The sequence below is a fragment of the Puma concolor genome, chromosome B1 (genome assembly GCF_028749965.1).
Source record: "Puma concolor isolate L17-30 chromosome B1, mPumCon1.1.hap2, whole genome shotgun sequence".
Taxonomy (NCBI): domain Eukaryota; kingdom Metazoa; phylum Chordata; class Mammalia; order Carnivora; family Felidae; genus Puma; species Puma concolor.
Window position 1 is genome coordinate 137522868 of NC_141670.1, and position 13180 is coordinate 137536047.

General features: G+C 35.1%; 1 protein-coding gene across 1 annotated transcript in view; it reads right to left on the reverse strand.

Annotated features, from left to right (window-relative positions):
* CDS1 (CDP-diacylglycerol synthase 1) overlaps positions 1–13180 on the reverse strand; it is a 73110-nt gene that overhangs the window by 11320 nt on the left and 48610 nt on the right. Inside the window, exons 6-9 of the mRNA XM_025921685.2 lie at positions 8322–8380; positions 6578–6660; positions 5216–5303; positions 2505–2573 (exon numbers count right to left, since the gene is read on the reverse strand). Of these exons, the coding sequence (XP_025777470.1) occupies positions 2505–2573; positions 5216–5303; positions 6578–6660; positions 8322–8380 (299 nt within the window). The remainder of the gene's footprint in view (positions 1–2504; positions 2574–5215; positions 5304–6577; positions 6661–8321; positions 8381–13180) is intronic.

Sequence of the window (13180 nt, forward strand, 5' to 3'; positions counted from 1 at the left end):
TGGAGCCTTGCTTAAGATTCTCTCTTTCCCTCTGCCTCTCTCCGTGAAGGAAGGAAGGAAGGAAGGAAGGAAGGAAGGAAGGAAGGAAGGAAGGAAGGAAGGAAGGAAGGAAGGAAGGAAGGAAGGAAGGAAGGAAAGAAGGAAGGAAGGGAGGGAGGGAGGGAGGGAGGGGAGAGGGAGAGAGACAGAGAGAATGAAAGGAAGAAAGAAAGAAAGAAAGAAAGAAAGAAAGAAAGAAAGAAAGAAAGAAAGAAAGAAAGAAAGAAAGAAAGAAAGAAAGAAAATAAAAAGGTTTTGGAAATCAGTGATCTTACAATCTTTGTACGACAACAAAAAGAAGGAAGGGGAAAGAGAAAAAGAAAACTGCTGTATTACAGCAAGGTTTTACTTTTTTAAAGTACACATAATGAATGTTAGCAGAAGCTAACAATTATAAAGGGATGAGAGAGTACAGGACTGAAATTTATTGCATAAATTATGGTTACATTAATTTCAACAATAAACAACTGCTTATTCAAAATTACTAGTAAGTGAAAAACACCATTGTTTTTAACCAATCCAGGAAACTATTACTAAAGTATTCTTATAGCCATATCACTACAATTTTTAAAACTAGCTATCCTCAGCCATGGGAGAAGATACATAAAATATTTCATTATAAATTTAAATTGCTAGACAACAGTCACCCTCTTATTTTGCAGCCATTTGCCCCATTATATTGCTGAAGAATGGTTAACAAATGTACAAATATGACACTAGGAATGGATTTAATCCAACCATTCCAACCAGTTTACTCAAAATCATTTATTAAAAAATATATGTAAGTAATTTCCTTCCTTGTTCCTTTGTCATGCATTATATTCTTATAGAGTAGCTCTTTATTGTCTTCTAATGATATGGCTATTCTTGTAGTATTTCTAAATAAGTCTTTAATGATACTAATACCACATTCTTATAGTATTATTTAACTTAATATTCTAATTATACCTGCTTTGTGATGTAAAAACATTGGACAAGCCTGGATCTCTTTTCGTTGTTCTATTTATCAATTATTATCTCACCAGTATTCTACCACATAAACATCAGAATAATTTTACTCAATTCTATTGCCACTTTCTTGAGAATCAACTAAACTTACAAATTAAACAGGGCAATTATGGTAGTATTCCCATCCAGGAACCTGGCACATTTCCACTTATTTGTATTTTGCTCCCTCTCAAAGCTCCATGTTGTTACCAGTTACTCCACATCTGGCTACAGAATATATTCAGAACTATCAGGGACTAGACTCTTGAAAAATTAAACTTCTTACCAGTTATTTTTTTTGCATACTTCTATCCAGCCATTTTACTGTATCTTTATTAATTCTCATGAGACCTCTTTTAATACAAACATAAATTCCATAATTGTACACTAATTATTAAAATGTTAACAATATCTATTATGCATGGCTAAAAGTAAATGTCAATTATTTTTATCAAACTTTTCCTGCAAGTTGGGTTTACAGCAGCAAACACCCCCACTAAATCAATTAGCCAGCATGCATTAAGGAGACAGAGTTCTTCAACATCGTTTATATTCTCTGCTTTTCTCAAAGCCACCACTTGTCCCAGCACCTGTGTCCCTGTGTCCCCCATAAGGCAGAACAGCTGTTAGAAACTGCCAAACACAACAGCACAACAGCGGGTCTCAAATCTAGCTGTACGTCAGAATTAACGGGGAGTCCACTGATGGGATAGGGCTGGGACATATATTTTGTATAAGCAACGCAGACAATTCTATTTTTCTTTTTTTTTTTTTAAGATGTATGTATGTATGTATTTACATATTTTTAAAGTTTTTTTTTTTTAAATGTTTGTTTATTTTTGAGAGAGAGTGACAGAGCATGAGCAGGAGAGGGGCAGAGAGAGAGGGAGACACAGAATCTGAACCAGGCTCCAGGCTCTGAGCTGTCAGCAAAGAGCCCAACACAAGGCTCAAACTCATGAACTACAAGATTATGACCTGAGCAAAGTTGGATGCTTAACTGACTGAGTCACCCAGGCGCCCCTACTTATTTACTTAAGAGGGAGGGTGTGGGTAGAGGGAGAGGGAGAGAGAGAGAGAGAGAGGGAGAGGGAGAGAGGGAGAGAGGGAGAGAGGGAGAGAGAGAGAGAGAGAGAGAGAGAGAGAGAGAGAGAGAGAGAGAGAATCTTAAGCAGGCTCTACACCCAACAGGGAGCCTGTTGTAGGGCTTGATCTCAAAACCCTGAGATCATGACCTGAGCTGAAATCAAGAGTTGAACACTTAACCAATGGAGTCACTCAGGCACCCCTCTCCCCAGGTAATTCTGATATGAGGCCATGATGAGAACTACTGGAGTACAGAATTGGCTCTGTTTAATGGGTTTCAATAAATACATTATTAGCATTTTGTGGTTCAATTTTTTTAGGTTCAAAATAGATTGATAAATTTGCCACCATTTTCAAAATATAAATAAAATAAACATCTCAGTAAAACTCACAATGAATCCAAACACGACTGTGGAAAAGAAACCGCCAATGAATCCTTCCCAAGTCTTTTTAGGAGACAACTAAAAAAGGCCAAATAAAATTAAAAAGTTACTACACTCACAAAACACACAAATACATATGGCAAATTGTTTTCAGTGAATTCCCACAATACCTTATACATCTCTCCGTACTTTTTTCTTGATGGAATGGCTTTGCAAACCTTTTTCCTTCATTCCATGATCCCGATTTATTTGTACAAATTTCTCTAGTAATATCTAACACATTTTAGACCCTCAAACTGTGAATATATGTTTCTGTATAAATAACCTCAATTTATTTTTTTCTCTCCCAAAGAACTATGAACTCTATATTGAAATCATCGTCCCATGACTCTTATGCTTATATAAACCCCCACAATAGGGTGGTTCTTGCAGTAAGGGTGAGATATAGTCATTCCAAGTACATATGGTCTGTATTGACCTACAACTGACAAAAAATAGAAGAATGAGTATAACAAAACACAGACATTGCAGCACATGAGATTTTCATATATTCTCAAAAATGCCATGCATTCAACAGACCTCTTCCTGAAATGGCAAAACACTCCAGATACAGTATTTGCTCCACAAGTATTCACATATCCTTCTCCCTTGGGTCACAATCTATGTCTGTCTCCATGAAGAAAGGAACATGTTGTGCTTCTAATAATAGATACTGTTTCAGATTCCGGCTATTGTTTCTCAGTCAATGGGGCATTCAGGCAGAGAAATCTGGAGGAAAGTTTGGAAATCAGTGATGCAGGGGCAGGAGGAAAAGATTTGGGAGTGCACAGCTCTAACTGCCTGAGGTGCCCTATATGATAAGGACTGATGTATGGGGAGATCACTGATGGCCTCTGTGATGACTCTTTCAGTGGATGGGTGGGGACAGAAGCCAAATAAATATCAGACAGAAGTTTCTGCAGACAGAAACAGGTGACAGGCTAATCTACCTGATCTCTTTATAGACCTTTTGTCCTAATGATGTTCATAAAACCCAAAGCCAAAGTGTTGACAGAAATGGTTTCTTGACAAATCTGATAACAATTCTGCCACAGAGACAATTTCCTAGGATGATTCAGTATTACTATCATGAAGTAGTTGACTCAAATTCAAAAGTGCCTGTTGATTATTTTAAAGATGACTTCTCAAATTAAATTGACCTATATAAAACTGATTTAGGGGTTAACTTGCTTAATCACATATGGGTATATTATACAACTAATCCAGCCTGGTAAATTCACTAGAAATCTGTGTCCAAAATCAAACAGTAAGATTCCTCTACAACCATAACATCCTCTCTGAAGGCTTTCTAAGCCAAAAACTTATCTGGTACAGAAGTCTTGAATATTTAATCACTTGCCCTGATGCTGCAGCAGCTTTAGAAACTTTTAAAAATATATATATACCTTGCTTGCTGTATCCCTCCCTATAGCTCAGCCTGATGCTGTATGCTGCTGGACTCTTACATGGGGAAGAACTTATGGAAGACTTTTAAAGGACAGGCACATCCATGTGTTCCTCTGGGAACACTTAAGCTACTCTTGTATCATTCTTAACAAACAGGTTTTGTATCTGCACAATTGTCCCAGTCCCTCCAAACTGCCTTCATACAGTAACATCAAAATAGCCAACCAAAATATTCGTGGGGATATTATTAAAGACTTTGCATAATACATGAATGGGGAGAACCCTATCTAAAGCCGCAACACGAAAAGTTTGTTTAAAGGTAATCAGTTCTAGTAAAAGGTCTATTTTTCCATGAGGAATCAGTTTGTTTCTTTCTTCCCCAAAATGAGCACTGTATAATTCATTAATTCATTTCTTTCTTTGCCTCCACTGAATGTAAGCAGAACCAAATCTAAGGCAAAACACATGGTCTTTTCACATGTATTTTCCTTTCCCTTATCTTAACCTTTCCTTATTACATGCATTATCAGTATTTTATTGTAGGGCCTCAAATTTTTTCAAAATAAGCTTGGGTGTAAAAGTCTTACAAATGGACAGGACTATGGGAAGGTGATGAAGTGTACACTTTTTTTTAAAATTTTTTTTTTTTAACGTTTATTTATTTTTTTGGGACAGAGAGAGACAGAGCATGAACGGGGGAGGGGCAGAGAGAGAGGGAGACACAGAATCAGAAACAGGCTCCAGGCTCTGAGCCATCAGCCCAGAGCCCGACACGGGGCTCGAACTCACGGACCGCGAGATCGTGGCCTGGCTGAAGTCGGACGCTTAACCGACTGCGCCACCCAGGCGCCCCTGAAGTGTACACTTTTAAAAAAAATTTGGTAAAGGAGGTGATAGAGGAGACAGTGACAGAGGAGAGCAGAGTCTAGGAAAGGCTTGTTTGTAGGGTTGCTGGGGAATGAAGAAAGAAGAATTGCACTATAGCTAACAGAAAGAAACCAGCAGAAAGATGAAATGAGCCTTCTTCACAAGACAGAGGACAAATGATGGAGTCAGGTCCTTACGGAGGAGCTAACAGGTTATCTAAGAATCCACATGGAATCACTGGGAAACATGGCTCACTGCCTCTACACTATGGCTGTTAAACACAGCTAAGGAAAATCAAAGCACCTCAGAAATAAAAATGTGCCACAGCACCAAATTGTTGGAGATCTTCTCCAGTGGCTAATCTTTAAGGTTATGGTAATGGCTTCCTTGTGATGTTGTTCCATTACCTTAATTAATGGAGTCCTCCCAAAAAAAAATCCAAAAAGGTAAGCAGTTATGTCATTGCAAATAACACTTGATATTGGAACAAGGAACCTTAAAAAAAATCAGAAAAAAGTCCATATGATTAAGTGGCAAACATTTATATAGGTTTATGACTCATATTGAACCAATGCAATAGCCCTTTGGATTATATTGCAGCCTCATCCAGAACATAACACTTGCCAAAACATTAGTAGAAACAATAAGTATCAAGTAAATTTTCCCATTAAGCAATTCAGCACAGCAAAATCTATAAATAAACTAACATACCAGGAGAATATTGCTAAGGAAAATATTAAAAAATCAATTTAATTTTAATATTAAGCAATCCATTTCTATAGCTATAAACTTTCAAATTTTACTTTTATGAGGAACAAGTTATAAATAGAACAAAGAATTTAAAAAGCGGTCTTTCAAAATGGAAATAAGTCATCTGTTTAGACACAGTATAATCTTCATAAATTTATACCAAGCTCTTAATAAAAATTCTTTTTCAGGAATAATTATCAATTTCAATTCTATCTTAGCCTATAGTTACATTAAACCCTACTAATTGTACAGAACCTACTAATTTCAGTAACTGCTCCCCATCAATTAAAAGTCTGCATATGGAAGACAATCTTTGTTATACACACACCTCAGTATAAACAAATTAAAACACAGAGCTGTGAAGGGTTTTATCTTGACAAAACCTATCAACTCTAAAAGATTTTAATTAATGGACTTAAAAGAACGCAGGGAAAATATGGTCAGATTTCTTAAAGCGTAAGTTTTTCTCCACTCTGATTTTTAACTAATAACTTTCATAATTTTAAACAAAAATGCTTTCTGAATCTGCAAGGCACTGCTATGTAGCAAGTAACTCCATCTGAAATCTGGACACCTACTCCTGTGTAAAGGCAGAGTAAAACCTACCCAACTTTCACCCAGAGAAAATACATTGCCAGCATTCTGTTTGCTGACAAGCAAACATTCATGTACTTTCTGCATTCCACAAAAATAATATACTCTTTTTAAAGTCTATGTGTGCTTTGTAAAAAGGCACACTAAGGTGCAGTAACACCCGAAAGTGTTAATTAATTGTGGGATCTTTTAGGAAGACTTCCTGCATTTTATTTGGAACCCGAATAAGAAGGGTTTTCAAGTTGTTAACAAAGCATTTGTCTTCAGGTGTCAAATGGTAAGCAAAACTCAGGAAGACATTTTAATGAAATAGAGCAACAACAGAGAGCACATTTTAGTAGAAATCTGAAAGACACTGTCCAATGTGAAAGAGCTTTAAAAAGGCTAGGATATAAATACAAAGCAGCATAACACTGTCCCCTTACCATATCATGCCTTCAAACAGATTTTGGATGACAAGATGTGACTGGGTAACTGTTATCAGTAAAGTGACATGAGTCCATGCAAACTGTTAATAGCCCAAGAACAAAACAATTAGTGAACACAACTCATCAGTGCAGCCCTGGAGCAATAGCAATTTTGAAACACAAGTTTCTAGCATGACTTTCAGTCAAATTTTAAAAGGTAGAGTCATACAGAATAAATGCTGTTAGTAAATTATATTCATTTTGGTTCCTACTGGAACCTTAAAACCATGAAGACATTTAACAAAGTAATCTTAATTCATACACAAATAGAAAGCTAACAGTATTGATACACTACTAAATTTAAAAACATATACAAAATATACAATAATCTTGAGTCATTAGTTAAAATGATAATGAGAAAGTTATGGTGGTTGTTTCAGAATTTAGAGAGAAACATTTTCCTTGGCATTCTGCAGTTATTAAAAATGCTAAAAATGATTTTTCTTTCAGAATTCACTATGGTAGCTTTTTCCCATTAGGAGTTATTTCTGACTTCAAATAACTCAAACCAGCAGGGACCAATTACCCTTAAGTGCCAGCTCTTCATTCTCGAAAACTGGTCTTCACAGCACTATTCAATGACAGTATTTGATTTCAGATTTTCAAAGACTGTGTGTCTCATCAAGTCCATCTAGCCTGAGAAATGTCACTTTAGTAATTTTTAGCATCATCAGTATGAGGACAATATGAATGAAAAAAACTAATGTTTCTATATGTTTGTCTTACAATTTTGATTAGAATTTATAAAATGTTCATAATTCTTAATATTTTGATTTATTCATAACTTATTTCCCAATTTGGCAAATAATATATTAGTTGTTTTGTTTTGTTTTTTATCTGTATAAAAGATCCAATTGTTTTTATCCTGGTTTCTTCAAAATGTGTATTTAATTTTTTTCAGTAGGCACCATTTATATTTTCATAGCACATTCTATTATTTCTAACTTGTCTTGATGATTTCTAGATTCTTATGGAGAATTTTAATCTCCTCTCAAGATCCCCAGAAATTAGAAATGTAAGAAATTCTAGTTTCCCAGTGAAGATGCTCAATAGAATGTCCTAATGGGGAAAAGCAAAGCATAAAGAATAGGAAATATATCCAAATCCAAAATAAGCCTAACACATAAATTCACAGATTTAAATACTATATTTTGCATTTTACAATCTTATAATTAGCCAGCTTTTAAGAAAATAAGTTCATAATGCACAGTGATAAATTTCATTAAACACTGAACATACTTCAATGATACAGTGCAAAAAAAACACCTTAGGGCAAAAAGAATTATGCAATCAACTGTGTGACTAACCACAACTACCAAGAAAATATATGTTCTGTTCTCTTTATGCTCAGGCTAACAACAAATAAACATAGATACTTTCTCTAGAAAAACATGGTATGTGTTTTCCTCACTAACTGTTCAGGAGACTATGAACATGCTTCAAATATTTGCTTTTCATTTTATAGGCTTTGAAAATATTCAAAGAAAGAGTTTGGGAAACTTTGAAAACAGTTAAAATTTTTAAACCTTCAAAAACTTTACAACTTAAACCTTTTGTATTTAATAGTCAACCAAAACTGAAATGCCCCCACATTAGGCAAAACATCAACTAGCAGATTAGATCTACTCACTACAGAAAAAAAAAATTAAAGGTGAGTGTTTTTATTATACACAGTGACTACAGAATAATAGTTAATACAGACCATATAAAACTGCAGACGATAATGTTTCTTCACCAAGCTCAGCACAAACATGCAGAAACCTGTTCAAGAACAAAACACATGCGCTTGTGCAATTTGTTACAAAATGTAGGATTCACGGAGCTCAAATAAGCCAATTTTCTGAACCACTTCTAGATATAGTTTAGCACTTACTCATAGGTCACCTCTCCTACTCATATTAAGCATTTTTTTTTTTATTTTTATTTTTATTTTTTTAGGTAGGTTTCACATCCAGTTTGGAGCCCAATGTGGGGCTTGAACTAAATGAAGGCCCTGAGCTCAATACCTGAGCTGAGATCAGGAGTCCGACACATAACCTACTGAGCCATCCAGGTGCCCCTTATAATAAGCATTTTATTTTTTTTTTTAATTTTTTTTTTTTTCAACGTTTTTTATTTATTTTTTTTGGGACAGAGATAGACAGAGCATGAACGGGGGAGGGGCAGAGAGAGAGGGAGACACAGAATCGGAAACAGGCTCCAGGCTCTGAGCCATCAGCCCAGAGCCTGACGCGGGGCTCAAACTCACGGACCGCGAGATCGTGACCTGGCTGAAGTCGGACGCTCAACCGACTGCGCCACCCAGGTGCCCCTAAGCATTTTAAATAAAAGCTTCTTGAGTGAAATGATCTTGTATTCTCCAAAATGCCTACTATATTCCATGACATAAATTCAATAAACATCCCCTGCATTAAGAGAATTAGTCTCTTGCAAATATGTGAACATGAAAAAACAGATCTTGAATTTCAGCTGAATAAAAGTCATCTGCGTAGAGAGAAACAAAGTTACCTCCAAGGGAAAACCTATAAGGCTATCAGCTGATTTTTCAGCAGGAACTTTGCAGGCCAGAAGGGAGTGGCATGACATATTCAACGTGCTGAAAGGAAAAATCATACAACCAAGAATACTCTATCTGGCAAGTATATCATTTAAATTTAAAGAAAAGATAAAGAGTTTCCCAAACAGAAGATAAAAGAGTCTTACAAGAAGTATTAAAGGGGCCTCCTTAAGTAGAAAAGAAATTGCCATAAGTAAACATAAGAAAATTATGAATAAAAAGATGTAAAATATGATCACATACATATAATACATGGGGGGAGTAAAAAAAAAAAGGAAAAGAAAAGGTGTTTGTTTCTTTTTCTGTTGTTTTTTTTTTTTTAAAGAATGTGTTTGAACTTAAATGACCATTAAATTAATGTAGACTGCTACTTAGGATGTTATATATGAATCTCATGATAACCACAAACCTAAGATCTGTAATCAACACAGTAAACAAAGAGAAAGAAAGTCAAACATAAGACTATTGAAACTTATCAATCACAAAGAAGGAGAGCAAGAAGGAATAGGGAAGAAATACAAAAACAGTCAGAAAACAAGTAATAAAATGGCAATATCTATCAACAATTACTTTAAATGTAAATGGCCTAAATGTTCCAATCAAAAGACATAGGATGACAGAATGTATAAAGAAAAGAGGCCCATCTGTGTGCTGCTTACGAGCAATTCACCTCAGATCTAAAGATACATATGGGGGAGGTGCCTGGGTAGCTCAGTCATTTAAGCATCCGACTCTTGATTTAGGCTCAGGTCATGATCTTCTGGTTTGTAGGATCAAGATCCATGTCAGAATCTGTGCTGACAGTGCAGAGCCTGCTTGGGACTCTCTCTCCCTCTCTGTCTGCTTCTCCCCCACTCATTCTCTCTCAAAATAAATAAACATAAAAAAAAAAATAAAGACACATACAGACTGAAAGGGAAGAGATGGGAAAACATCTACCATGCAAACATAAGTGGGGAAAAAAAAAGCCAGCATAGCAATACTTATATCAAACAAAGTAGACTTTAAAACAAAGAATGTAACAAGAGACAGAGAAGGGCATTATATGATGATAAAGAGGTCAATCCAACATGAGGATATACCAATTATAAACATCTATACACCTAACACTGGAGCACCTAAAGCAAATATTAATGGACACAAAGGGAAAAATTGATGGTAATTCAATAATATTGAAGGACTTTAACACACCAGTTACATCAATGGATAGATCATCCAGGCAGAAAATCAACAAAAGAAACAGTGCCTTTGAACGACACATGGGACCAGATAGACATAAGAGATACATACAGAACATTCCATCTAAAAACAACAGAATACACATTCTTTTTAAGTGCACTTGGAACCTCTCCAGAATAGAGCACATATTAGGCCACAAAACAAACCTCAATAAATTTAAGAAGACTGAGACCATGTATCTTTTCCAATCACAATGGTATGAAACTAGAAGCAAATCACAAGGAAAAAATGGAAACAACACAAACATATGGAGGCTAAACAATATGATCCTAACAACTAATGGGCCAAAGGAAATCAAAGAAGAAATTTAAAAAAAAATACATGGAGACAAATGAAAATGAAAACACAATGATCCAAAATGTTTGGAACACAGTGAAAGTAGTTCTAAGAGGAAAATACATAGTGATAAGCGGCTACCTCAAGAAAGAAGAAAGCTCAAATAAATAACCTAATCTTCACCTAAAGGAACTAGAAGAAGAACAAGCAAAGCCCAAGGTGAGTAGGAAAAAAGGAAACAATAAAGAGCAGAGCAGAAATAAATGACATAGAGACTAAAAACCACAGTAGAAAAAAAAGTCAGTGAAACCAAGAACTGGTTCTTTGAAAAAATAAACAAAATTAAGATACATCCTTAGCCAGACTCATAAAGAAAAAAAAGAGAAAAGACCCAAATACATACAATCAGAAACAAGAGAGGAGTAACAGCTAAAACTAGAGAAACACAAAGGATTATAAGAGAATACTATGAAAAATTATATGCCAACGAATAAGACAATCTAGAAGAAATGGATAGATGAAATGGATAAATTTCTAGAAATACACAATCTTCTAAAACTAAACAGGAAGAAATAGAAAATCTAAAGAAACTGATTATAAGAAATTGAATCACTAGTAAAAAACTACCAAAAAATTAAAGTTCTGGACTAGACAGACTCACATTCAGAAAACATTTAATACCTATTCTCCTCAAACTATTTCAAAAAATAGAAGAAAAATGTCCAAATATATTCTACAAAGCCAGCATTACCCTTACACAAAAATCAGACAAAGACATCACACAAAAAAACCAAAAACTACAGGCCAACGTTCCTGAACACAGATGCAAAAATCCCCAATAAAATATTAGCAAACCACATACAACAACAATACATTATAAAGATTCACCAGGATCAAGGGGGATTTATTACAGAAATGCAAGGATGGTTCAATATTAACTAATCAACCAACAAGATATACACCACCATCAATAAAATGAAGGACAAAAATCATATGATCATCTCAATAGTTGCAAAGCATTTGACAAAACCCAACATCCATTAATGATAAAGTCTCAACAAAGTAGGGTTAGAGTATGTATGTGTACACACACACACACACACACACACACACACACACACACCCTACAGCTAACATCACACTCAATGGTGAAAAACTGTGAGTGTTTCCTCTAAGATCACAAACAAGACAAGGATGTCCATGCTCCCCACTTTTATTCAACATGGTACTGGAAGTCCAAGCCACAGCAATCAGACAAGAAAAAGAAAGAAGAGGCATCCATATTGGTTAAGAGGTTAAACGGGGATCAAGACATGATACTATATACAGGAGATCCTAAAGACCCCACCCAAATACTACCAGAAGTAATAAATGAATTCAGTAAAGTTACAGGATATTAAATTAATGCATAGAAATCAATAGTGTTTCTATCCACTAATAATAAAGTAGCAGAAAAAGAAATTAAGAAAACAAGACCATTTACAGTTGCACCAGAAAGAATAAAATACCTAGAAATAAATTTAACCAAAGATGTGAAAGACCTGTACTCTGAAAATTATAACCACTGATGAAAATAACTGAAGATAACACAAACAAATGTAAAGATATTCCATGCTCATGGATCATAATTCATATTGTTAAAATGTCCATATTACCCCAATCAATCTACAGATTCAATGCAATTCCTAACAAAATACCAAAATACCAAGCATTCTTCGCAGAACTGGAACAAATAGTACTAAAATTTGTATGGAACCTCAAAAGACCCCAAATAGCCAAAGTAATCTTGAGGGGGGGAAAAAAAAGGCTGGAGGTATCATACTCCCAGGTTTCAAGATATACTATACAAAGCCGCAGTAATCAAAACGGTATAATACTGACACAAAAACAGACATATAGATCAATGGAACAGAATAGGGACACCAGAAATAAATTCCTGATTATATGGTCAATTAATCTATGACAAAGGAAGCAAACCTATAAAATGGGAAAAAGATAGTCTCTTCAATAAACAGATCTGGGAAAAATTGGACATGCAAACATGCAAAAGAAACTAGACCATTTCTTAACACCATACACAAAAATAAACTCAAAATGGATTTAAGACCTAAATGTGAGACCTGAAATCATAAAAATCCTAGAAGAAAGCACAGGCAGTAACTTCTCTGACATCAGCCATAGCAATATTTTTCTAGATGTGTCTCCTAAGGCAAGGGAAACAAAAGCAAAAGTAAACTGCTGGGACTACCAAATAAAAAGCTTTTGTACAGCAAAGGAAACCATCAGCAATATAAAAGGAGACCTACTGAATGGGAAAAGATATTTGCAAATGATTTATCCAATAAAGGGTTAGTATCCAAAATATATAAAGAACTTCTACAACTCAACACCAAAAGAACACAAACAATCCAATTAAAAAAATTCAGGACCTGAACAGACATTTTTCTAACACACTGAAAAAGTGCTCAACGTAACTAATAATTGGGGAA